Source organism: Heloderma suspectum, chromosome 3 (genome assembly GCF_057233095.1).
Source record: "Heloderma suspectum isolate Gila_16-S chromosome 3, 16-S_ref, whole genome shotgun sequence".
Lineage (NCBI taxonomy): Eukaryota > Metazoa > Chordata > Lepidosauria > Squamata > Helodermatidae > Heloderma > Heloderma suspectum.
Window position 1 is genome coordinate 179,756,240 of NC_139460.1, and position 27,974 is coordinate 179,784,213.

At 43.2% G+C, this 27,974-nt stretch overlaps 1 protein-coding gene across 1 annotated transcript; it reads right to left on the reverse strand.

Moving 5' to 3' along the window:
* Positions 1–688: 688 nt before the first annotated feature.
* ARHGAP22 (Rho GTPase activating protein 22) lies at positions 689–26,967 on the reverse strand. Its single transcript, XM_084845111.1, has 7 exons — positions 26,181–26,967; positions 20,789–20,996; positions 14,031–14,163; positions 10,469–10,542; positions 6,942–7,063; positions 2,410–3,289; positions 689–1,606 (listed from the first exon to the last, which is right to left on the reverse strand). Exons 1-7 carry the CDS (start codon positions 26,422–26,424, stop codon positions 1,378–1,380), a joined length of 1,890 nt encoding a protein of 629 aa, XP_084701237.1. The 5' UTR covers positions 26,425–26,967; the 3' UTR covers positions 689–1,377.
* Between the last annotated feature and the right edge of the window lie 1,007 nt (positions 26,968–27,974).

Here is a 27,974-nt window from a genome sequence, read left to right on the forward strand (position 1 = left end):
AATTAGATAAATTCCTGGAGGAGAAGGCTATCAATGGCTACTAGGCTTGATGACTATGTGCTACCTCCAGTACCAGAGGCGGTATGCCTATGTACACCAGTTGCTGGGGATCGTGGACAGGAGGGTGCTGTTGCACTCATGTCCAGTTTGTGGTTTCCTGGTCAACAGCTGGCTGGCCACCGTGTGAACAGAATACTGGACTAGATGGACCCTTGGTCTGATCCAGCATGGCTCTTATGTTCTTATGATTACCAGCCAGCATGCCATTGGCCATGCTGGCTGGAAATTATGGGAGTTGTAGTCCAAAACACCTGAAGGGCACCAGGTTGGAGCAGCGTGGTCAATCCCGCCCCCCTTTTGTTAAATAAAATTCTGTTATTTGTACAAGCCATATCATGTGAAAGTTACTACTCATCAATCTGTTAAAATATTATTTGCCTATTGATTCTCACATCCTGTTGGAACCATGGCCATAGCATAATCCTTGTAACCATCCCACCTTATCTAAGGACCGAGAACCCATAGTCACCCCTCCCCGCAAAACTGCAGGTGTGGGAGGGGCAAGAAATTGAGTTACACATACAGTTCTAGTAAGCCATGTTGTATAAACATCATCAGAGGAAGTGGTTTGGGGTTTTTGCAAGTGGGTGCTGCTCACCGAACTTCTCAACATCATTCAGCTGTAGTTCTAATAAAATTTAGTTTGTTTTTATTATGAATATACTACCCATTTAAGATTTGAATTGGAGATTGAAGAGAGTTGAAATGGTTAACCAGCAGTAGGATTATTACCTCTGGTGAGCAGAGTTCCATAGGAAAATAAGTATGAGAGATGCAGAAGTGTGTGTCAAAACCACCATGGAGGATTCCTTGTTCCCACAACAACTGTTGATATTATAGGAAGACTGTACTGTTTGTGCAAGGAAATCCTAGTGGAAATAGACTGCATGAAGTGCAATTTCAGTGCAAGTTTCAGGTTAATTTTAATTCAGCAAACCAGCTAAATACTGGGCTTCCAAGCTGGAGAAGACAGTACATTTCTTTACCTGAGGATTATGACTTGTCCCGGTTCAGGCACGTTGTAACTATGTAAAGAACTGCTTTTCCCGGGCCAGCAAAGAGATGCTTTCCACATGAGAGGTCCCACCTCTTTCTCACCAATCTATGATTTGTTATCAGTTGTAACATTTTCCCTGATAGCCCCAATATTTTAATGTCTGTAAACAAGTAACATAGCAAAAGTCTTTTCATATCACTGCAGTATTACTCCTGATACACAAGTAAACTAAGGCAAAATGGAGGGAGACAGGCCAGCTGTTTTGCTGTAATAAACTGGGGAGCAGAGGGGGTGGGTGGGAATCTGCCCTGCACCTTGCCTTAATTTGGGACTTTGGTCACCTGGCTTTCTACTGTCAAATTGCCTAACGTTGTGAAAAAATCTTCCATCTCTTCTTGTAAGAGGTGGTTTCTCTTGTCTGCATCTTCCCGTGCCCGCTCAGAATTCTTCAGCTTGATCTCCAACAGTGTATATTTCTTCTTCTCTTGGTCTAGCTCTTCTTCTAATCTTGCCACCTGCTTCCTCAGTTCTGTGCTTGTTTCTTCCATTCTTAAAGTTGAGAGAGCATAAATTAGTTAACCTCACAGCATACTGCAGCATGGTTATTTGTGGCATAATGACCAGCCACAGAATGCCTGGGAAAGTAAAACCAACCATCATATCTCCAGAGTTACAGTCACTTTCTGTTTGTTGCTTTAGCAGCAACCCCACAAGCTTTGGTTTGTACAGAATTGACCCAAGGCATTTGGCTGCTTTGAAACAGAGCCCAAATACCCCACCCCAGGGTAAATTTTTGTGCAGGTTATTTTAAAGAATTGTAATCTAATGCAGAAATGGAACAGAATGAACTTAAACGTGAAAAAATGAGAAGCAGAGCAAAATCGAGCTTTACAGATTCACCCATCCCTAGTCAGTACTTCCTTAGAATGCAGTCAACCAATGTTTTACTGTGTCTGACTTATGCCTTCTGGCCAGGCTATCATGTCTTCTGGAGATGAGGGGTAATTGTCAGCACATCAAAAGGCAAAGTCCTTTAATGCCCAGCCTCTGAAAAAAGCAAAATCTCCAAGGCCTAGTGGGATGGAGAAGATCCAAATAGCTTTTGACAAAAATTAGAAGCTGGCCTCTGAATGCCTTCCTCTCTGGTATGAGTTTAGCACTGTGCCCATCTCCAGTACTTTTTGTTTACATAGACAGTCTTCTTAAAACAAGACCCCTTAACTGGCCTAAAACTTAGATTTTTGTACATAATTGAGAGTTAAACTTAGGCAGAAGTGAAAAGCCACTGGTTATTTCATGGCTTCTGACATGACTCTCTGATATTTATTTGCCTGTTTGGGGAACTATCTTACCTTTTAATATTAGACTCATACTCAGTCCTTTGTTTGCTCAGCTCTTTGTTCAGCTCAGCAAGGAGACTCTGCAGGGCTTCAGAGCAGTGGGCAGAGGCTTTGGAAGTAGCTGCCAAGTCGCTCTGGTCGCTGTTGCTGCTGCATGCTTCTGACCTCTCCATGCTGTTATCCAGATAGCCTTCAGTGTGAGGCAAGGAGCTGAGAGTGGCCAACTCCATCTGAAGAGAGCTCAAGGCTGAGGAGTTGCTTGCCCTGCAGGCAGCACAGCTGTTGACAGAATCCTCCGCAACAGAGATTTCACAGGATGAGGTTGACCAGGTGGCACTAGTGCTGCTGTGAGTACTGAGAGAGAGGCTGGAGGCGGGGACATTATCATAGGTGGAGTGTCTTTGGGATGAACCTGTGTCTTTGACCCGCCCTCCTGAGGATGACCTGCGGTAGCCTTGAAGAGAATACCATCCATTCATTAGCCAGTTTCCACTAGAAGGTAAGCTGGGGCTATCCAACAAGGGGCTGCCTGTTTTGTGACTGAGCGACTTAGCCCCCTGCAGCTGAAAGGAGTATTTCCAAGTAGGTAAAGCCTGTCCTCTCTTGCTGGGGCTTGTTGTAGGCTGGTTGCAGTTTTCTTTACTGGTGTGTTCCTCAGTGGTGGCCTTAGCTGCAGAAGATGTTGCATCTGAAAGCAAACTAACAGGGCTAGAAACACTGTTTTCTAACTTGCTGTCTGCTCTGCCATCCTTTGAGATCCAGTCCACAGCACCATGTGGGCATGGGCAGTGGGCTTCCGCTTGAGCTCCCAAGCCCTCAGCCAGAGAAGCACCAAAGATATGTCCATGTTCACTTATCAAAACAGTCATCAAGTGCTGAACCAGGGAAGTACCTGTGTGGTAAATGTTGAGATGGTCAGGTTAAGACATCCAGCTTTTCAAAGAAACATGTCAGCCTTATGGGGAAGTGCAACTTTCTGCTTAAATTCCCTGCATTTGTTATGAAGCTAAAATCCTGCTCTGATTTACTTAGAGGAAATAAAAGATACAAATGCAAAAATGCATTTGACACCATGGCTCTTGAATCCCAACTACCCTATTCCTGACAAAATGTGGGATAAAAAACACTCCAAGCCAGTTGCTAATGTAATGGAGTCTTGATAGGGTGTGATATCCTTTGCAAATGAGCGTTACGGAGTCGTCCCTCATGTGGTCAGATAGTACAGATGTGAATGGCTTTTTCAGCCATACAGTGGACTAGATTGATAGGGACTGTAAGGTTGTGGCTGCTTATTGGTCACAGGTTTATGGGGAAACACTGCATGTAACTCATTAGTTATATGTGATATTTCCCCATGAACCTGTTGTTAGAACCTAAGCTTTCATTGTTAGATCTTTGACGATGAAAACAAGGACCTACTACAGAAAGAATTGATCATGGTTTAACCTGTAGCAGCACTGCAAGAAATTGCATTGCATTGGTGCGCATCTCAACAATATTCTATTAATGGTTGGTATTAGAGAGGACTGGCACTAATGGAAAAATAAACACGTCAGTCAAGGCTGCAAAAGAATTTGGCTAAGCAGGACACACAACATGGTTGTGTAAATTATAACAAATACCATCTTTTATTTATTTTGTTAAAGGCAAGTGGGATAACTAACCTACTCCAACTGAATAGAACCAAAACTCATTGTCTTCCTTTTTTTTGAATTGTTGTGTATATGTCTGTCTGTTGACCAGTCACAGTGCAATCCTATACATGTCCACTTGGAAATAAGTTGCATTGATTTAAATGGCACATACTTCGAGGTATAGTATACTAATAAACTTAACCCAATATAGGATTGCACTATCAGTTTGTTATGATTTTGTCTGTTGATTTCTTTTATCCAGTGTAATGATGTTGGTCAGACTTTTATGGAATAGAAAAATTTTGTGCAATATGATCTTTTAAAATAATTGCTTGCTTTTCTTGCACCAACACATAAGTACATGTCATTGCCCTAATACGCCTATTTTATTTTGATCACAAAAAGTGACAGAATTTGTAATTTATAATGATATAAAGATTTTCCAAATGATTTGCTACAGAGATGTGCATATTCCTTCTGAGAAAATCTGAAGGAAACTCTTCTTACCTATTAGCCAGTTGTGCATTTCCCCTAAAATTCTGATGCCTCCCAGCAGCATTTCACTCAGTTTGACCAGGTATTGTAAAATGATTTTAGCTTATTACTTTTTAAGAAAAGAAATATATAGGAAACCCCTCCACCTCTTTACAGAATGCGATTAAAAATAATCCCTTATATTAAAAATAAAACCTACTACAGGACTCAAAACTATGTATATATTCCCCAGTAGTCAAGTGACCAAACCAAACAGCATTTGCTTTAAAGCAACGTTTGTTCTATGGCTTGTCATCTGTAGCATTGTAACCCTCATCTGCTGCACTGTAACTTCCATGCAACAATTCAAGAGTGGATGTACAGTTAATAAGACTAATAACTGCACAGTTTTATAACAGCCAAAAAGAGATGTAATAGGATATGAATAGTATAAAGTTTAGACAACCACAAAGAAAATTGCAGGGTGTCCTGGGTGGCTACATATTACGAATGTGTACTGATCACAAGATTCTATTCAGACCCCAATTTGGAAAACAGTCTGATTCAACTCAGACTGATTTAGAGGTTTCCCAGTTTGACTTGAGGCCAAGATTCAGAAATCCAGAGCTTCGTGCCTCCCACCGATACAGAATTGGATAAAATTCACAGGCACAGTTGACACTTCTAAGCAGATGAAACCCACGCAGAAGGCACAGGGGTTTGGTACTAGGCACTTTTACATTATTTTAAAAAGTTTCTGTAACTTTTTAATTCTTTAATAGAATTGGATGACATTTGCAGACATAATTGCCCCTTCTGTGGCAAATAAAGCCTGCCAGATTTCAGGCAGAGAGGTACAGGGGGGTGTTGGGTTGTTTCTAATCTTAGTTCTACTTGGAATAAGCCCACTGAAATGAATGGGACTTAAGTCAGTAGTGATTTAAATCTCATTCATTTCAATGGGTCCACTCTAAGTAGGACTAACATTATATAATACTACCTGTTGCATGCACAGGGAATCTTTACAGTTTTGTGATAGTGAAAAAGTTCACTAATCCACCTCTAGTGTAGTGGTGGCCCTTGGTAAGAAACCTGCCAAATTTCAGAAGAAAAGGTGCAGAGACTTTTATGCTAGGCACCAACAAATCTGGTTTGGGGGTGGGAAGGGAATGATAGGACATTTGTTTTGAAATGAATGACATGCAGCCTACAGGTAGGTGTGCACTTCACCCTGGCGGCTCCAGGTATCTGAAATGAAATACACCATCTGCAGCCCAGTGGTCCCCAGCTGAGCCAACAGTTTCTCCCTGGCTGCCTGGTACAGAGAGGGGGCCACTGTCCTGTTGTAGGCGGTGTGGGGCAATACCATGTAATATGGGACCACAAGCTCCATCAGGCTGAATGGCTAGACATCAAACGCCAACAACTCATCAGTGCAGGTTGATGATCTGTGATGGCATTGGAAACTGCCATCTTGTGGCCCCTATTTTCCCCACCCCATAGCAGTCCACCTAAGCTTCTGTTTCTTGGCAAGGAGGGAGGGGAGGCTGGGAGGAGGCTCCTTGCACTCTGCCTGTCCTGTTACACCACTCTTGCTCTTGCCACCTGACTTCTCTGCCCCTAGCAGAAGGGCCTGGTGCTGCCTTCTCAAGTGTAGGAGCAAACTTGTGTTGATATAGTACCCAGTTTTCTTCCCCTGCTCTGCTCAGATCTTTTCTTCAGTGGAACACTGCAGGTAACAGAGCTGGGATCTGCTGCCACACTGAAGTGATCCCATATCATACTCTGCCTCTTCTGCAGCAACCCAGAACCAGTTCCTGAACTCTGGGTCTCCTCCATCACTACAGGAGTAGTGCAGGCTTCAGAGGGGGCATGTGCTGTAGCTGATGTCTCTGCCTGCTCCTCCCGCAGCACTCACCACAGAAGTGCTGCTGTCGCCTCCTCCAGGAGAGCTAGTACAGCTGCGAAAGAAATCTCCCTCCTGTGCCAGCTGGTCCACCACATCAGTGAGCTCTTCAGGAATGTAAGTGTCTGGAAAGATGCCCCCCCTCCCCACTTCCCTCTTCCACCACTGGGGTTGCCACTGCCAGGGGTTCAGTTCTGCTGCTGCCTCCTCCGCCAAAAAAGCCAGCTTTCCTCCAAGGAACCCAAGGCAGCATACATGATCTTCTTCCTCCTTCATTTTATCCTCCATTTTATCCTCATAAGAACCCTGTGAGGTAGGTTAATCGTGCTCATCCATAGAAATCCATCACATAAGACACTGAATCTCATTTTTCATGTGAACTTTGTTGCATATTCATTTGCAAAGCTCTGGCATTTCACTCTAGAATTCTTGTCAGGTATTAGACACCTGAATGCTCAACGATCCTGGAGCTGCTGGATACTGTCTATCCAAAGTTTACATTGATATCCTTAAGAATATAAAGTGCCTACCTTCCATTATAGTTACTGGGTCTTCTACTTGGGGCCGAAGGATATTTGGACCAAACACAGTGGCGAGATTCTGGACACTCATCTTGTTATGGCTGGAGTGAGACTGAACTTCATCAAGAAATCTTGAGAAGCCCCCACCAAAGAAAAAAAAACACCCAAGAGGTTTATTCATCACCAGTTCTTCCCAGAAGAGAAGACAAGCCTGGGGTTACCAGCATTACTGCCATGGTGCAGAAATCCTGATTTTGCCTGTCAAAGGGCCAAGTTAGATACATGGGAGATGCATGAAGAGTCTCCTGACATTAATTTAACTGGGAAGACACATCAGAAGCAGTGATTGCTGGGAGTGAAAGTCAAGCTTCCTCCCACTTTTTCTCACTCACCCACTCCTTCCTATCAGGGAAAAGATATGGGGTCTACATATCTTCTCCTGTAGAAAGAAAAGTTGGAGGGTGATTTTGAGCAGCAAACAGTGGGAGGGAAAAATAATTAAGCAGCCCCCTCCCTCCACCATTCCTCTGCTGTAACTAGCAGTCTTCCACCCTTAATTTCCAGTAAAACTAACTCCAAAAACCTGCCAGAGACTTTTCGTGCATCTCCCACATATGATCTAGTTTGGCCCTAAGAGCTAGCTGCTTCAGAACAAGTAAAATGCAGGGATTTTTCATAATCAGAAAGAGGCAAGGAAACTGCCATGAATTGCCCTCCTTAAGACCTTATACTAGACTTCTTTTTTTAACCAACTGTCTTCTACTTTTCATTTTTCAAAAATGTGTATTAACTTAAATCTCTCTCTGCTTGGAATACATTCCCCACACCCCTGTGCAAATCTAATGCACACTGTAGTCAACACTGAAAACAATTTAAAACATGATGTCTGATGGCTTATGTTTCTCCGTTTGAAGCAATGAGGTAGCAATACCCAAACATCTAGAGCAGAATGCTACTTCAGGAGAAAAAGTACTTTTCAAAATCTAATTTTGAATGCTTAATGGTCTTGATATGGAAATAGATGACATATTTTTGTTAATTGGTTTCAGGTCTGGCCAAAAGTCAACAAGGAAATTTCTTTGGCTCACTGTAGTCTTTCACAAAGCAGGATACCACCAACATTGCAAAATTTAGTCTTCTCCATGGAAGACAAAGGTGGAAGTAGTAATAGCCCTGATTGATAAAGCCTACCCAGTTAATTTTAGGCAACACTCCATGTCCCATGTCTAGAAAGCTGGTCTTGAACGTTCAAATCCTTGGTAAGCCATGAACCCCACTAGATAGCCTAGAGTAAATTATTATCTCTCGGCATCAGAGTCATCATGATAAAATGGGATAGCCCTATCCATGCTTATCTCCCTGAGATTCTTGAAGGCAAAAAGTGGGATGCAAATGTGTTGAATATATACATTTACACAAAGCAGTTATTAAGAGTGCATATGCAGAGCACAATCATGGAAATGAACAGGCCTGAGCTGAATTGGGAGAAGTCACATTTCATGAACAATTTCACTAGCTTGAATGCTTATTGCTAATCTTTCAGGAGGGCAGAAAGGGTGAAAAAGTGTGCGTACACACACTAACACATTCAGGCAGCCACACCTCCCCTGAACAGGTGCCCTTCCCTGCCATTGGTTCTACCTTCCAGAAAAACAGCATCTCCTAAGTAACAGTTGGGTAGCAGAGATAGCAGTGGCATTCCCAACCCCTCAGCCGGTGGCACTCCCAGAAAAACACCACTCCTGCTTTAGTGACAAATGTTTTTGTCTCTGTGTGTTGTTCTTTGTTGTTGCTTTTTGCTGCTGCTGTTTGTTTTTCTTTACCAAATTGGTCTTCTCTTCCTGAAAACAGTGAAGTCACATGGCCAATGAGATATCCTACCTGATGATATCACTGAAGGAAAAGAAAGCTAATTCAGAGTATAGCAATTCTCTTACTTTGTATTAGGGTCATTTGACCTCCGTGATACTGTCACATTGGCTCAATGATACTGTCATTGGCTATGTGACAACATCACTGTTTTCAGGAAGAGGAGACCAATTTGGAAACAAAATGGTACCAATGAAGAAGTGAGTTGGGGCTGTGCACAGCAATGAATGGGCACAAAAAGGGTAAGCATTGGGGGCCTGGGGAACATTTTCCCCCTCCCAAGCCTTTTTTATGCCAAAAATGTTCCCTGAAGAACATTTATCACAGCTAGAAATGGAAGTAAAGGTTGCTTTTACTAATATTTCCATTCTCTTGACTTACTTGCAGATGTAACTGAGGAGGTTAGTCAGTTGATTTTATTGCATATAACCATAGGTTCTTACAATTTTGCAACAACAAGAGACACCGACACAGAAAGAAAAAGGCTGAACGAGCTGCTCACATCAGATCATATGCACTTTCTACAGCAAAGGTTTGTAGGACCTTTGTTCTAACCTTTTTAGCAGCCATTGCAAATATGGCTACTTGATTAGTTACATAAGGATTCATATCTACAAGTAGTTTACACATCTGCTCAGCCGAAGCTCTGTCAGACATTCCTTCCAGCCAAGGTGCAAGAAATATTTTCCTGGGACTGGCATACATACATAATATCATCTACTTGTGGGGCCCCACATATATAAATATGTTGATGAAATATGAAAACATTTATATACTTCCCATCCAGGTATGCAGAGGGCATAGTCTGGAAGTGTAATTCCATAAATGCCTTCCTTAGTTCTGAGTGAGTCAAGGAATTAAGATACTTAGAGAAATTCTGTTTGTTGAATGGTTTCCACATCTTTATTAGCACCCTGTGACTATAATCCATCTCGAATTTTAACCTTACATTCACTTAGATAAAAGGAAGCCAATGAAAGAGAAAAATGGGCCAGTTTTTCAAAACAGGAAGAAGTCCAAACCCCTCTCCCCTGTTCTTCTGTTCTAAATAGCAAAGTTTAGCCGGTTGGTGGCATGTTGATCAATCTTTTCAGATAAAAGAAAATGGTCTTGTTTACTCTGAGAGACATTGATGGTAGCTCCACTTCAGCACGAAGAAGAGCAGCTAGAGTGCTAGGAGGAAGGACTAGAATGCCTCTTAGAAATGTATTTTGTGTAACCTCCAGATAGTCTGTTTTATCCATCTCCCCAAATTTCTGCACCATACAGAATTTGTGCTAAGATTTTCTGCTCAAATATTTTCAATGCTGGATGCACCAGCTGACCTCCCTTAGTTCTGAAGAAAGTGTAACAAGCTTTTGTAAATCTAAAAGTTGCCAAGATAATTGTCAGTTTATGTGCCTTCCAGGACAGATCCTCTGAGAAATGTATACCCAAATACTTGTAAGATGAGCATTGTGCAATACATTGATTACCCAGGAACCATTTAGGTCTTTGGGGTCTTTTGGCACATTCCATGATTTTAGTTTTATCATAATTAATTCTGAGAAATTTTCAACAATAAGTTGCCAGCTTTTTCAATAATCTACACATCATAGAGATCTTATGTAGTCCTATGGATAGGGGGCAGGGGAGGAAGAAGATAATTCATCCACGATATGACTTACTTGCAGATGTAACTGAGGAGGTTGTAATTAGCCTGTGGAAGGTTTTTCACATGTTTTGCCAATTCCTGAGTACCCTGAGGGATGCGATAAAAGCGGTATGAACAGCAGGCTCCATATGCCATTTATCAGTCCATGGCTAAGCACAACATTATCTGGTAGGCCCCAAGTGCAATAACTGCTGGCCTATCTGTGAAGTTCTACTTGTCTGTGGTCCTTAGCACATCAGCCTGAGTCTCCCGGGTTTCATGTTGAATTAGACTTCATATTGGAGGGCTCTTTCTGCTTGGCCCCTAAAGGATGCTGTTATGACTCATCTTTCTCCACTGAACATGACCCAGTTAATGACCTCTCAACCTAAGGAGCTGAATAGGTATCTCCCTATACATGGTTATCTACCTCTGTGAGATTCAGAGCTTTCCCAAAGTGCTCTAAAACATCCAAACTCACCTGACTCAATCAGCCTAATCAAGATATAACTGAGGCTTTGTTCTCTTTATAGAGTTGTAAGTTGTAAATATCAAGATTTCCATTGTGCAAAACTATGTTTAAGTTGTATCTGAACTCCTGGATGATCGCAGGTCCCTCCTGTGTGATACTCTGTTTGCCACCTCCCAGGTCACACTTTTTTGACCAGGGTGTAGTCAATAAGCTGATCCTGTGTTGAAATCACTGCATGGCTCCCTGATGGCTCCCTGATCCTGATCCCCAGTATCCCAGTCCCTATTTCTGTGATATGCTTTAGCATTGAGCATTGAATCACAGACCCAATTTGCATGATCAAAAGAAACCACGGTGGCTTGTTGTAAGGTGCGGTGCATGCTGGGCATGATTTGCATGTCATGTTGTCCGAACTTGGGCGGCATGGCTTGTTGGAGGGTTAAACAACTCTCAACCCACGGGCTGTTTAAGCCATGGTGGCTTGTTTTGATCATGCGAGCCAGCCCATAGAGTTGGAAGGCATCTCAATGTTTTTCTAGTCCAACTCCCTGTTGATGCAGAAAATCCATTGCTGCAGCATCCATCATAAAGGAGACAAAACCAAAGAGCTGAGCAGAGCAGAGCAGAGCAAGCTGCTTCAGCTGGTCTAAGGACCACAGAAGCAAGCAAGCTCCCAGAAAGTGAGCAATCAGAGTGAGCGAACAGGGGGAGCAAACAGGAGTTGGCCAGGGGAGTTGCAGTGGAAGAAGAGACAAAGGCAAAGAGGTAAGTGGGCTGGCGTAAGCCCAGGGGGCTGTCCTTTTCCTTCTGAGTAGCTGTGAGCTCACCAGGTGCTCCTAAGAACTCTAACTGAATTGCGGGTGTGTGCCCTGAGTACTCCCAGCAGCTGTGTGGGCAGGATGTTTCAGTCTGTCTCCTGCCTCCCAGCTGCTCCAGCTGGTCTAGGGACTATAGAAGCAAGCAAGCAAGCCCCCCAGAAAGTGAGTGAGTGAACAGGGGGAGCAAACAGGAGTTGGCCAGGGGAGGTCCTTAACATTTTTTTTAACGTTTATTTCATTTTTTTTAAATTGTCTTGTAATGCACACTTTCATATGAAGGATGCAGACACACTGGAGCGGGTTCAGAGGAGGGCAAGAAAGATGATCAGGGGACTGGAAACAAAGCCCTATGAAGAGAGACTGAAAGAACTGGGCATGTTTAGCCTTGAGAAGAGAAGACTGAGTGGAGATAGGATAGCGCTCTTCAAGTACTTGAAAGGTTGTCACAGAGAGGAAGGCCAGGATCTCTTCTTGATCATCCCAGAGTACAGGACACGGAATAATGGGCTCAAGTTACAGGAAGCCAGATTCTGGCTGAACATCAGGAAAAACTTCCTGGCTGTTAGAGCAATACAACAGTGGAACAAAATACCACACTGGAGGCATTCAAGTGGAGGCTGGACAGCCATCTGTCAGGGATGCTCTGACTTGCATTCCTGCATTCAGCAGGGGGCTGGACTCGATGGTCTTGTAGGCCCCTTCCAGCCCTACTATTCTATGATTCTATGACCTTCCGAGGTTGAGTCTCATAGACAGAAAACAACAGAATGAAATTGAACAGGGATAAATTCCAAGTTCTGCACATAGGAAAAAGAAACCAAATGCAGTTACAAGATGGGGGATACTTGGCTCAACAATACTACAAGTGAGAAGGATCTTGGAATTGTTGTCGATCACAAGCTGAATATGAGCCAAGAATGTGATGCTGCTCCAAAAAGGCAAATGCTATTTTGGGCTGCATTAATAGACGTATAGCTCCGAAATCACATGAAGTACTAGTTCCCCTCTACTCAGCATTGGTTAGGCCTCATCTGGAGTACTGTGTCCAGTTCTGGGCACCACACTTTAAGAAGGATGCAGATTCTGCATTGAGCAGGGGGTTGGACTCGATGGTCTTATATCATCTTCCAACTATTCTATGATTAGAATACTATTCTATGATTCTATGACTAATGGCAGCCCCACTGCTTCAGAGAGAGGAGGATTCAAATAACAAATAGCATTTAGGATAAAAGAATGGAATATTCCAGGGCTGTTGAACATTTTTCTGGTTTCATTGTTTTGTTAAAAAAAGGCTAATTGGGGAAAAATCCAAATATATGCTATACATAATACTTAAATTTTTATTTTACATGAATAAAATGCATTAAATACATTACGTATAACCTAGTTGATAAATCAAATAGCACTTTCTGGGGAATTTATGAAAGAAATAATACATTCTTTTAAAACATTAATTACAAATATTTTTCCCTTACTTCCCTTAAGAGTCAGAACTGTATCCTATAGCACCCTAACGTGGGGCTAAAAAGCAATATCCATGTCTCAGCGTTATTCTACAAAAGTGGATGAAATAATGAAACTATTGAAAAAGCTCAGACAATAAACATCCTTATAATGTAATTCAATGGTCATATGGGTACATGGAAGCTAAGTTATACGTGAGCACAATACGCGAGCCTAGACTGTGTTTTTCCTGCTTATATAGCACAGAAGCCAAAGATGTTAAGCCCTGTCTTACAATTTCAATGCTTTTGGCATACAAGTGAATTTCTTTCCTTTAATCCAAGGTTAATTTCCGTGTATTGTTTTTAAAGGAACTTTAATTACATAAGCCCCCTCAGAGGTGGAACTGCATAATGTAACCACTGAAGTTACTTAAGGTTTCAAAAGCACTTCACGTATATCGTCCCAGTAATCTTTATATCAAGCTTGCAAGGTAGGCCATTTTTTTCATGATCCCTGTTATAGTTTGTCCAATGGTTCAATGCAGTATAGTCCTTCATTGTTATCCCTTTATTTTCCCAGGGTGGTGGTGATAAAGCCAAGATGGAGTGGCTTACTTCAGCTCTGGAGAGACTGCAAATCAAGTGAACATGGTAGATCTCAAGAGACATACAGAGATCAAGAGATGACGCTTTGCTTCTTCATGCGAGTAACACAGACAAGGGGCTATTGTATATCCTAAATAATTCTTAATTCAGTAGTTATTCGCACCCCCTACCCCCAATGTGATCAGTCTTTACAGAAATGCTTTTTTCTTTAGATTGCTACATGAACATTAAAGTTTTATAGTGTTCACTAACCTCTCCTTTGTCCTTGGAGAGCAGTTGCCCACAAGACAGGAAGTCTTCATACCTGGCAAAAGGAATGACAGGCTCTGGAAGCTCTCGAAGGTAAAGTTTCAGGAGGGAGGCAACCGTGTGAACATCAGTGTTGCTAAAATGAAAGAAGCAAAGAAGGAGGTTTAGCAACCTGTGAAAAAGTCTACCCAGAAACGCTGCAGTTGCCTTTGACAAAGATGAGTGGGCTTATGGCATGCCTTGAACCTATGAGCTCTAATTGTTCACTGTGTCAATTAAATGTTTCTTTCTCTGCTTAACTGGCATGTAGTGGGCAATTTTCAAAGGGGATTGCCCCTTCCCCCATCCCCCCTGCATAGCAACTGAGCTGGTGCCACTGGGATATTTTTTCTAAGCTTTATTGCCATGCAGGGTGGGGGGATTGTAGTTTGGGAGAGAACAGTTAACCTCCCCTCCCTGCACACTGGGGCCTATCAACCCCCCACTCCACATGGCAATTAACCTTAGGAAAAAAATACTCCCACTGGTGCCAATGGAAACTTTTTTTTTCTAAGCTTAATTGCATGGGATAGGGGCAATTTTCCTCCAGGAGGGAAACGGTGAGAGAGAGAAGGGGCGGGGGCGGGGGTGGGAGGAGAGGGAGAAGTGTATGGAGAAATGAGTGGGGAAGAAAGACAAAAAGTCTTTTTGCCCTCCTAAAACATTAAACTACCTGAGCAGGAGGTCCTTCTCAAGGTACCCCAAGAGTGTGGTTCCTTCTCATCTTTGTTTGTTTCCCTACCCTGGATTGTGGCTTCCTAGCTTGCTCTGTTGTGCCTTCCTCTGTGTGTCTATGTGTATGTGTTATGGTTTGGAGGGAAAGTCACAAGCCCCCACCACATGGAGAGAGGGATGACCTCAGAAATTACAGAGCACAGAAAGGAAGAGACACATCCATGACAAACACCACTTCCCAAGGCAGAGAAACCACACACCAACAGTGCCTCCATCATGTCAGGATTGAGCTCCAGTTTATTGGTACTCATCCAGTCCATTACTGACCCCAAGCTCTGATTTAGAACATCCATTGCCTCACCTGAATAAGTTGTGATGACACCAAACTCCAAATTGACTTCATTCAGCAGGTTCACACAGATGTTGTAAAGCATGGGGTCAAGTATCAGTCCTTATGGGACCCCATAGCACAAATGCCAAGGGCTCAAGCAGTCCCCCAGCACCACCTTCCGGAATCAGTCTTCCAAGTAGGAACCGAAACACTGTGCCCCAATACTTATGCCATGGCCTATCCAAATGAATACATGGTTGATGGTATGAAAAGCCGTGAAGAAGTCTAGCAGAATTAACAGGACCATACTTCTCCTATGATAGTCATCCATCTGGTTGATCAAGGCAGCCAAAACTGGTCCTGAAACCAGGCTGAAATAGACCTAGATAGTCTATCTCATCCCATGTGAGCACCTTATCCAAGAAAGATAAATTTGTGACCGGCTGATAGTTGTTGCAATCTCTGGGCCCAGGAAAGGCTTTGTGTACAGCATGCCTCTGACAGCTCCTTCACATCCTGATGAAAGTGAAACTGAAACAGGCCCCAAACTAGCCAGAGAAGCTCTGCTGGATAGCATCTCAAGTATACTACAGTAGCAATTATTGCCATTGCTATCACATTGTAGGCTCAGTAATTAGCTTGTACCTGTGTTTGGTGAGGTTGGTTTTAAGATTTTCACAACCCGCATTCTAAAAATCCCTGTGCCTAAATGAATATTTAAAGGGAGAGGTAGCGATTGAGCAGTTTCAAGAAAACAGGCTGGCAAAAGAATCCTCCCAACCCCTCTGCTCCTGTAGGCAAAGTGCAACTGTGGGCAATGAGTTACTTCAGATAGACATTTAGCCCTGTGCTTTCCCCACGCCCTCACCCCACATGACTTTCCCTTCTGCCAATCACTGCCACTTCCACCAGCTCACAGCAAAGCTAGCTGAGATCACGCAGGCTGCCTAATTGCACTAAAGCCGCTGTGACGGAAGAAAACCCGTCACAAAATGAGTATGAAAAAAGCCCGGATTTAGTGCAAAAAATGGTGTGCTAGCTATGTGCATCATGTTACATGATTGACTTGGGGGACGGAGTAGAACCAGAGTAAAAACCTCATGTAGATACCCCCCTGGAAGACCAAGGTGCACAATAAACCCTGCAATGTGCAGTAGGATGCTTAAGAGTAGCTGTGTCAATTGCCCAAGTCATCTCCATATCCTACAAAGCAACCAGGAGTGCTGGCCATGCTAACGGAAACTCCTTAAAAGTACTCAGTAATCCCTCAGATTACATTAGCCTCCAGGGGTGGACTATCCCAATAGGTCCACTACCCTGTGGATGGGAACAGGTGGAACAAGCCTGCACTTCAATAGAGTCCATAGGTGACCATGACAAGGGAGTCACCAAGATCTCCCCCACATCTAGACCCCCATCCTCCAGCATAGTCAAGATCATTAAGTCAGGAGTGTGGCCTGCTACATATGTTGAGACAACCCCATGGTTGTCATGGTGACCAGAAAGTGCTGAACTATCCCAGGCATGATAGCCTTGGAATGAATGCTGAGGTACCCCCAGAAGCTTCAATCCTATGGGTCCTCAACACCAAGACTATAATGGAACACCAGGTCTATCAGCTCAGGAAGGGAAACTGTTACCTCCACCCGACTGGTCCACCCAGGTCTCAGTAATATAGGCCAGGTCAGCTCTCTCATCCATGTGAGGGAAGTGATATGTGATCCCCAAATCTTCCTAATATCTTTTCCTCCATACTTGAAAAAGCAGCTTGGGCTGAAATCATGACAGAAGGGAAAAGGGTTAATCATTCTGTCTCAGCATGCCCTTCTTCTTGGGTCAGCCTATGCCACACTGATTTGGGTTTAAAGCAGGGATGGTGAACTCCTGGCCCACCGAATGAATACAGCCTCTGATGGGTCCACGTCCAACCCCTCCAGCTTCTCCCCAGGCCCTACCTCCCATCCCCAGGGCCAACTCCCTATCTCCCCCAGACCCAGAAATTTCACGTCTCTCATCAGCACCTGACTGGAAATAAGAGGTTTTTCCTGCTTGCCTTGCCCCTCAACTCGCTGCAATCAGGCTTTTAAAAAGTCTCCATTGGAACCAATGGAGGCTTGTAAAGAGTCTAATTGCAGCATGGGGACATTTGGGTTGGGGTTTGCTTCTGGGGAGAGAAGGGCTAACTGTCCTTACCCCAAAGCTGTGACTCCCCCCTCAAAATATCACTCTTCCCATGCTGCAAACAGACTTGCAGCATGGAGGGGGGACATTTTTAGGAGGGGAGAGCTTGTGGTTTGTGTATGAGTGTGAGAGGGGTCTGGTCAATTACATCAGGGGCCACATGGCAAAAGTGGGGTGGCCCTGACCACTTTGGAATGTGGCACTGACCCTGTGGTAATTGGGAAGTCCAGTTTCTAATGGAGATAAAGTAATTGTGTACTGTGTACTGTGTCCAGTTCTGGGCGCCACACTTTAAGAAGGATGCAGACAAACTGGAGAGGGTTCAGAGGAGGGCAACGAAGATGATCAGGGGACTGGAAACAAAGCCCTATGAAGAGAGACTGAAAGAACTGGGCATGTTTAGCCTTGAGAAGACTGAGGGGAGATACGATAGCGCTCTTCAAGTACTTGAAAGGTTGTCACAGAAAGGAAGGCCAGGATCTCTTCTCAATCATCCCAGATTGCAGGACACAGAATAATGAGCTCAAGTTACAGGAAGCCAGATTTCAGCTGAACATCAGGAAAAACCTCCTGACTGTTAGAGCAATACGACAGTGGACCCAATTACCTGGGGAGGTAGTGGGCTCTCCCACCCTGGAGGCATTCAAGATGAGGCTGGACAGCTACTGTCAGGGATGCTTTGACTTGGATTCCTGCATTGAGCAGGGGGTTGGACTGGATGGTCTTATAGACCCCTTCCAATCCTACTATTCTATGATTCTAATTCTGCCATGTGGACAATTATGTCAGCGTCCTTTATGTCCTATTCCAATTTCTAACCATTTTACATTGGGAAGAAAATGTATAAGGTATCTAAAGGTGCAAATGAGCAGATAACCAGGGATTTATAAATGTGGTGCTCATTCTGTTAAAAGCAAAGGATAGCATCTGTATTTGGATGTACATCCGCTGAAAGTAATTGGCAGAATTAACCAAATGCACATCCAGTTTATCCCTGTAGTGGCAAACAAGGATATTTAAGACATTTCATGGGGTCTCTGTGGATATAAGGTAAGAAATGTAATAAATAATAAAATAAATATGCAGGATAATCGGGCAGAATTGTGAAATACTCTGCGGAAACAAAAGGGGGGGATTCACAGATCCTCCTGAAAATTCCTCACCTTCAGGCAGTTACAACCCTTTAGCAGCCATGATACATTCATAACAACTACTAATGGATAGAATTTGCATATGGACAATTCAAATATGAAACCCTAAAATATGATTTCAACAGCTAGAATCCAGTTTAAGTTACACATGACACTTAATGTGTTATTAGAGACATCTGGTGTGTGTTTTAAAATTAATTACAGGCATGGGGTGGTGATTTTCAATGGGATCACAGCACATGGGGAGAGGAGATTTAACCCTCCCCTTCCCAGTATGACTATGCAGCTTAGAAAAAAAAAGTTCCCATTGGATGAGTGCTGGGATCAGTGACTATAGTAATACATACCAGTAGCAAATGTTTCTTTCCTCAGATACACAGAAAGTCAAGGAATTCATACCAAAATCTTGACCAGGGCAGTGGTGATAGTTATTAGTTATTATCCATCAGCTTGACTAGCAATAGTGAAATGGGGTTGGCACTGGCAATACTATGTTCCTTGAGCAGCACAGACAAGTTTAAGTATCTAGAAGTGACTCAACAGAAGCTTCCAATTTCTGTTTACAAATTTTAAACATTTAAAACACAGTCTTGCCCACCCCGTGTGTACATACTACAGAAATGCAGAACAGAGAGCAATGATTGCTCCCGGCCTGTAAAATGTGTAGCTACCTCACAAAGTCTAGAGAAGAAGCGGCTGAGCAGGGAGTGCTTTTGCTGCAGCTATTAAAAATTTTATAGCAGTTATTTACATCTGCGAAGTGTTCACACACTCCCAGAACAACCCATTTTACAGTTAAGGAACTCAAGGACAGTGATTGTCCTAGGGTTGCACAGTGACCCTGGTAAAAAACTGAGGCTTTGACTCTTAGAGCCAAGTCCAACTCACTACCCAGCAAGGCCTTTCTTAATGTGTTTACCAGTCTGATAGTAGATGAGTTTAACTATGTGCTGAGAACCACATATTCCTGTCTGATGTTCACAACATCTATAACTAAGCATGAATGACAAGCCAAAGAAAAAGGCATATGCCAAAACCCGTCTGTGGACAAATACTGGCTGTTTAGAAAGCACAGCAAGGTGGAAAAAATGGGAGTAATGTATTTAAGTCCTTTGGCAGAGACTTGAAGGCACAGCCCTGCCAGCAAGATGTTGTGCTGTCATGAGACACGCTTCTGTTATGCATGTGTGCATGTTGCTGTGTGTGTTGCTTTCTGTCTGTGTGTGTTGCTTTGTGTGTGTGTGTGTTGCTGTCTGTGTGTCCGAAGCTATTAAACAGCTTTTTTTTTTTTTTACTCTGAAAAGTTACCATCCATGCTTACAACTGCTCTGATCACGAAAAAAAAAATCCCGTTTTACAAATAGGGAACTGAGATTGATAGCAACTTGCCCAAGGCCACTCAGCATATCCTAAGGCTAGAGTGAAAGCCAAATCCAAGAATCTGTGGTCAAAACCCAACAGTCTATAGGTCACCCCAATAGTGAAAGAATGCATGCAGAGATATTTTTATGCACGTCAGCCACATTCCTTCAGTTTGGTTTGTTCTTAATTTCCTGGTGTGGTGGAGAAAAGGCAGCCACAGCTCTTCCCTCCCATTCCTTCCCTGGTCCTAAAGTCTGTCTCTCTCACACACCTAGTATTGGACACATCTGGGGACCTGTTTGCTACAGCTGCTGAGAGATGGGCATGGACAACAGGATCCCAGAAGAAATGGTCCTGATGTGCTATAGCTGCCTCCTCTCAATGCACTGGGAAATTTAAAGAGAAACATAATCTGGTGCATAGGATGAAAAATGGATGCTATTCTTTCTGCATTTTTTTTATAGTTTAACCTATAGTATTTTTTATTCATTTAATTGTACACTGCTCAGGTAGCTTAGAGTGAAAGGCAGCTCACACACTGGCCAGGTTCACATGGTCAGTGGGGAAAACAGTGCAGTATGGGTTGTTTTCCCACCCTCGTGTGTGCCCACTGTTTGCTTAATTACCTGCACTGCATCACGGTTTGCCGTGTCATCCAAACCCGGTGCATGGCACAGTGGGACTAGCTCCTAACCCACCCCACAATCCATGGCTTTTAGTAGGGGTTGTGGGGTGGGTTAGAAGCCATCCCCGCCATGCTGCACATCAGGTTTGGTCAACATGGCAACCCATGACATGGCATGAATAATTAAGTAAATGCCAGGTGCACAAGCTGCATGTATGGGGGTAACAATCCATACTGCATTGTTTTCCCCTGCGATCATGCAAACCCAGCCATTATCTATGTAAATAAAATGGCAATCCTACTTCCAAGTAGGACAGAATGGTGGGATGAAATCCCCCAGCCAAGACACTTGGAGGGCTTGCAGCTCTCTAGTGTTCATTTAAAAACACCAGTTCACCTGTCAAACTGAGGCTTCTCCCCACAGTCAAAGGAGTCCTGTAGTTCTTTCACCAGATTCGCTTGTCCAGGCATGCGGAAGAGCCCTTCCTCAGTGAGGCCATGCTCTCGAATAAAATTCACACATTGCTCCACCAGACATGGAGCCAGGTGCTGGCCGTACTTCTTTTCATATTGGACTGTGTCTTCCAAGCGTTGACCAAAGATCCCTGCCAAAGGGAGAAGCCAAACATTATCTTTGGTTGCCACAATCCTAGTGTGGAAAGAACTATGAGGGCAGGGAGGATGGCCTGAGCCCAGCTGCATCAAATGAGGGAGAAGCTGCAAGACAAATCTATTTGGGGCCTGAAACATCCTAAATATGTTGTTTGGGGTACCAGCATCACTTTGTTTGGGTGCTTATGGATTTAAAGGCATGTTTGCAAAGCCACCATCTCTAAAACTTGCTCCTTCCAGTTGCAATCTGATATAAAGTAGAAGACACTTGGACTTTTTTTCAATAGCCCTGAGAAAATAGCCTAACCAAAATGGTCATCTGCTGGACCAGAGAGGAATGCTGCATCAACCAGCATCAGGACTGAGGCCCAGCTTTTAGGCTATAAAAATCAAGGTCTAGTCCAGCATTTGTTTCCTGAAGTGGCCAGTCATAGGCACTGGAAACTCATAAGCAGGACATAAAAGTGATGGTGACCATCACCTTTTTGTCTCTGTCTTGTAATCAGTAGTATCCATCCTGCCTTTGAACACGAATCAATCAAGCATAGTTAAGAACTTTGCAGGAAATTTAGCTCCTCTTTAATAGGGAAGGAAACTGAGCCCTAATCAGGGATACCACCCGGGACAATGTGCAAGAGTAATGCTTACTCCTGTATGATAATGAGAGGGACACAGTATGTGAGGGGAAGGGCAAATGGAGATGAAGTCAGGTGGTGACAGTTATGGGAAGAATAGCTGAGACACCAGAGAGAGAAGTAAGTGGAAAGACAGGATGTTAGAAAGAAAAACAGTGGATATGGAGGAGCATGAAAACCTAATAGACTCAAAAGAACTTTCTCACATACACTGCAGAAAAAAAAGTTGTAGGGTTGGTACATTCATATTCCTGTTTCCTAATTTTAGATGATTGATTAAATAAAAAGGAAATAAATAATTGTTTGCATTAACTACCTTAACAGATATTATGAAGAAACATTATTTAAGCATACATAAATCTAAAGAGTCTGCCTTTCTCCACCTGTAACTGAGGACTGTGTGCATTATAAAGGCTGCAACAGCTCTTTGTGGTGTGTTACCAACTCTAACCCATACAATGCAGCTATTAGAAGAGAACCACTCTCATTGTAAAAGCTGGATCCTAGCTTTACTCATGTAGGAGGACGGAATCACAAAGCCTTGTTTCTCTAGCAGCCTCATCATACCCATGCAATTTCGAAGAAATATAAGTCTTTATCACTTCCATGGACCTTACTTCCATGTAAGGTGTTTACAGCTGGGGCACCATTTCTCCTCCTCCTCCAGTAAAATTCCACAAAACCTTTTATATGTCTTCAATCTATCTAAAGCAAACTGTCCTTTCCCAAGGAAAGGTGATCCATTTTGTAAGTTTAGACTCTGTGGATGCAAGAGAGCTGGTGCAACATACAGCCAAGAGAATGAGCTATGTCCAAGGTTTGAATTTTGCTTCAGTGATGAACTCACAAGATTGCCTCAGGAAAGCCACTCACCTTCAGCCTCTCCCACATATGGAGATACTGACCTACCCTAGGGGGGTCTTAAAGGCTACAGTAAATGTGTGAGAACACTCTGGTGATATATAAATGCTAATTACTATATATTGTCGTCGTCGTCATCATCATCATCAATATGCTTCAATTTATCCAATGGAGCTCTTTGTCAGGAAGAATGTAGATTAGCATCATAAAGCACTATGAGAAGAATTCTAGACAGATTTTCCTCTCCCACCAGTGAGTATCTTCAAGGATAGTGTGGGAATAATGTCTGTACTCTGATCCCTCAGCTAGATTCAACTGCTAAAATTAGCTATACTTTGGAACATTAACTCTCATTTCAAAATATTAGCCCCTACAGAACAGAATTACATCATTGAAACAGTCATTGTTACTCAGGTTGCTTTTTGGGTTCAGCTGCTGGGAACAGAGGGCTTATAAGGAAGCCATGGAATGGAATGAGAGTAAAACTTTGGCCTAATAAGCAGGACTGTCTTTCCTGGAGGGCAGACTTGGCTGCCTGGAGTCCAAGATAGGACAGTTGTGCTGGCAATGCTGTGGTCAAGTCATAGAGCAATAGACATTATGAGAAGTTACAATATTTTTTACTCCTCACAGGTAGCAGCTCCATGAATCCAAACTGTTCCCATGTACCCCAATAAGGCCTAAGGTAACATCAGCTGCCCAAAACTATGGAAAAAGACTATTTCTGCAGGTTTCTACCTACCCAAAATGTCACTCACCAATCCAGAACCAAATTTTTGGTTGGCAACTGGAAAGAAAAAAGACCAGTCAGAAGGCAAGGAAGTTTAGGGGAGTCAGTGAATCAAAAAGCAACTGCATCCTAGGAAAGGATGGCTACACAGTTGCCTACAGAATCGGACTCAAAGAGTGCTTATCAATGGGATCTGCTCAAACTGGGGAGAGGTAACGAGACTGAAAGAACTGGGCCTGTTTAGCCTTGAGAAGAGAAAACTGAGGGGAGATATGATAGTGCTCCTCAAGTACTTGAAAGGTTGCCACAGACAGGAAGGCCAGGATCTCTTCTCGATCATCCCAGGGTGCAGGACACGGAATAATGGGCTCAAGTTACAGGAAGCCAGATTCCGGCTGAACATTAGGAAAAAACTTCCTGACTGTTAGAGCAATACAACAATGGACCAATTCCCTAGGGAGGTAGTGGGCTCTTCCACACTGGAGGCATTTAAGATGAGGCTGGACAGCCATCTGACAGGGATGCTTTGACTTGGATTTCTGCACTGAGCAGTGGGTTGGACTCAGTGGTCTTATAGGCCCCTTCCAACCCTACCATTCTATGATTCTATGAAAGGAACTTTTATTCATGTCTTTCCTTTGTTTTTCCCCCATTTGCATAGCTTTAGGGCCTTTGGGGCCATAGTTTGCATTCTTTTTGAGAGAATAGGGAATTTCTTGCTTTGTCCATGTCCCTTCTTCAGTTTTTAAGGCTGCAGCTAGCCATAATCTCTGAATTAGCTTTTTGGGGCAAGATGTTTGACTCCTATGTAACTTGGAGCATATTCAGTTTCCCCCCACTATTTTATTTTACTCACTGATGAGGCTCAGGTTTCACCACCTTTTTCATTTTAAAATATTTTCTTCACTTCCTATCTGGATTAATTTTCCTATCTGGACTTTGCTGAGTTTTACACCTTGGACTTTGGGAGACTCTCCTCCAATCTACATGTGGGTCCAGAAAAACCTGTTCCTCAGATCCCTGCTTAGGATATGTAGCTAGAATTTTATTTTACCCTAAAGGTTTGGACTATACTGCTATATAGTTGGAAGCTTTAAGAACTGCATTTAACTAGTTTGGACTGGTGGGAGTTTAAGTGGAGCTAAGTAACAATTCATACTGCTGCTAGTTTTGCCTACTATAACTTTTGTTTGCCATAGCTATTTCATTTAATGCGCTAATACAGTTTTCCTAATATTGGTTTTCTAATAGGCCTCAGCAAGAGTTAAAACTGTAATTTACTTTTAGCATGTAACAGTTACACAGCTTTGTGGTTCATGGTTACAACTGTATTTTCTCTGTAATCATTACATGTTTCACATTTTACTTCTGCATGTGATGTTATTTTGCATTTACCTTTTTCGATAAATTATTCATATCTTAATACTTAAACTGTGGCATACACATTAATAAATTAATTACAGCCGCAATTTGTGCATAACTAAGTACTTCACGGTTGCAATTTGTGGAAATTATGCTAATTATGTCCGAACTTTGCATAACTTTCTGATTTTAGAGAAAAAATTCTCAAGATACTGGAAAAAAGCCCATGGCTTGGCTCATGAATGCAAGCCAAGCCAGGGGCTCTGGGGAAATCTGTCAAGTCCCCAAAGAGCCGGATTTCCCCACGACAGACATCACGAAAGACAATACTGCTGATAGTACTAAGCTCATTTTCTGGATCTTCCCTCATTACAAAGCCAGGAGTTTGGTTTCGGTTAAGAGCAATAAAAATGTCTTGCTGAGCTCCCAGTCCCAACATTCTGTGAGATCCAACAGACAGCAGCTCCCAAACCAGCACAGCTGGGTAGAGAAGCTAAACCAGAAATTATTCTGACTGAAGAATGGGGATAAACGTTTTTCTCCATGTGTGCTTAGTTATTCACTAAATGCTTAGCAGAACAAAGTCTGGACATGTTGGGAACTGGAAAAATATTTGGAGTGTTTCACAATTTTCTAATTCAACACCAGCTTCAAAGACTAGAGATGAAATCCTGAAATGGAAAGGTAGAATATAATCCTTGGGTTCATCAGTCTGCCCATACAGTACAAAGCATTCTCTCCCAGATCCTCAGATTCACACTTTTCAAGACAAGGAACAACCACCCTGCATGATTCTTGTGCTTAGATGCATGCACCAAGTATTGAATGAATGAATGAATGAATGAATGCTGTCCTTAGAGAGAATGCAGCACACATGTTCAGGGAGACAAACTCATGCACAAGCTGCCTTGCCAGCCAAACAAAGACAAGCCACAGAGTAACATGTTCACAATTCAAATGGGTGGGCTGGGGAAATTTTCCTGTGAGGCTTATGTGTGTGTAAAGCTGCCTGTTATCTTGACAAATGGATCGTTCATGCACATATCCTCAGTTGAGCGAGTGAACAAGCTCTCATCTCTCCCCGTTCCACATGTGCTCATATGTGTTTACACAAGGCCACATTAATGTGTGTGTGACAGGATAAATGGTCACCATTAGGAACAGCTTCACTGCTGAAGATAGGTCACATGGAAATATAATCGTACAAGCACCCTGACCACAGAACCAGATAACAAGACATGTGCCTACAAGCAGAATCAACGTTTCCAGCACCCAGTCCTTAAATTCTGATGGAAGAGTGGTAAATGGATTAGTAAAACCAGTTAGATTAATAAGGCCCAGGAAGACCACAGAGGCCATGGCAGAGCTGGGAATTCCTATGCCACCCTTACCTCACAGCCACCTTTAATTCATGATCTTGAGGTGGACAAAAGAACCGCCAAAACCTCGGCTGAAAGGAGTTTTCAGTCTGACAAGCTAAGGCACATTTTCAGTGCCTATTTTACAGCCCTGGCTGAAGCTCTCAGCCTGTGCCTGATCTGGGAATGGTTTGTCCTGAAGCTCTTGGGCAAGCCCTCCCTCTTTCTTACCTCTGGTTGTGGCACAGCACTTGGATACATGGCAGGCACCCAGCATACAGTAGAAGCCTGGCAATGTGAGAGAACAGGGGCAACAGAGGAGGAAGGTCCTGGCTCCAGGCATCAGACACATTCTGAGTCCCAGCTCAGTCAGTTGTCCACAAGGCTTCTGCTGGAATACAGAGAACAGCCACACAGCACCCTCCTTGCTGCAGATAACCACAGCAGCACATCTGGCCTCAGTCCCACTCGGCATTAATTATGACTTGTTCCTAAAGCATTTGAAATATCCAATGAAAGTGTGGTGCTAGCCAGCTTCCAATGCAACAGCAAGGCAGGCAGGCAGGCAGGGTCTTGCCCACTCGTTGCACTCCTCCCAACTGCAGCCAAGGTAAACAGCAACTCAGTCTAGGTCACATGCTTTAACAAAGGCCTCCCCCTTGGGCTGTGTAAGAAATTCAGGTTTTAATTTCTTATCGGATCTATTCCCGATAGCTTCCAGGACAGAGAAAGGATTGCTGTCTGTATCCTGCCATACTATCTGCCACATCCAATGAGACATTCCTGGGCTGCCTAAGCATGGCTGCCTGCTAGACCTCAGCTTAATGCCATAGATCAGGGGGGCAAAAACAGCAGCCTCCCAAGCCCTGTCTGGTGGCCCCCAAAACCTACAGTGTTCATCACTGCCCCGCAAATGGAAAACACACACTCTAGAAACAGGCTCTATGGTTCCTTCCATAGAAGCCTCATTTCTAGAGTGTCCCAGGAAGCAGTGCTCAAAGGTTCCTGCCTTGCCTTCAAGGATGCTCTAGGGACACTCTAGAAATGAAGCCTTTATGGCAGGAACCAAGCCCATTCCTAGGGTGTATTTTGCTTTTTTGCAATCAGGTTGGGGCGGCTGGGGCAGGGAGGATGCTTCTGGCTCAGATCCGATCTTTATTCTACTTGCAGGGTGGGACGATGGGGAAATGAAGATTGTCTCCATCGCTCCTCCCACCCTACATTGGATGATTGGACACCTCCGAGTTCGGGGGCTTCCAATCACCGAGGGCACAATCGATAGGACTGTGCCCTAAGGAAGAAAAGACAAAATAGCTGCACAATGCCTTTTGATTGGTAGTGATATAAGTCCTCTGTCTGGAAGACCCCTTAGCCTAGGGGCAGGGGGGGAAAGACGGCTTTACTAAAAGATAAGTCCCCCTGAGTTCAGTAGAACAGCCTTCTTCCAAATCCTTGTAATGGCATGGCATCCTAGGGGTAGGTTGTCCCAAAGCAAAGATGTGCAAGATCTCATTTGATTACTTGTTCTCCCAGATTTCAAAATTGAAGGTGCTACATGAGAAGGATTCAGAGGAGACAGATAAGGATGGTAAAAGGGTTTAGATTCTGGGTGTTATTTTTATATTATAGATTCCAAAAGACAAGTGGTATAAAGATAATAAAAATAATACTTAGCATTTATATAGTGCTTTCTGAGTGTTCAAGTGCTGCACAAATCTAATGTTTGTAATCCTTACAACAAACTTGTAAGGCAGTCCAACATTATTACCAAGATAATTCTTTCTCCGATTTAATGCTATAGAGAAGGAGCCTTTATTAAATAAAAATGCCAGATATATTTAGATACTCCTTTGTACATCTTTAGCCCATTTGCTCATATAACTTTTCTCCTTAAGTTCCTATTTTAAGTATGATCTGATATAGTTTAAAGAGGTGTTTCTAGTTGACTGAATTATAGTTTCAAAATTTGTTTTAGCACTATTGATATATCTTTGATTTTGAGTTATTAAAAATGGAGTTATTAAA

Bases quoted from the DNA above. Each gene is read 5' to 3' on its own strand.
- ARHGAP22 (XM_084845111.1), bottom strand. From the start codon at position 26,424: ATGCCGAGTGGGACTGAGGCCAGATGTGCTGCTGTGGTTATCTGCAGC. The intron at 7,064-10,468 runs GTAAGTCATATC...GGGCTTCTCAAG, and splicing joins CTCCTCAGTTACATCTGCAA to ATTTCTTGATGAAGTTCAGT. The intron at 3,290-6,941 runs GTAGGCACTTTA...TTTACCACACAG, and splicing joins CCCAGTAACTATAATGGAAG to GTACTTCCCTGGTTCAGCAC.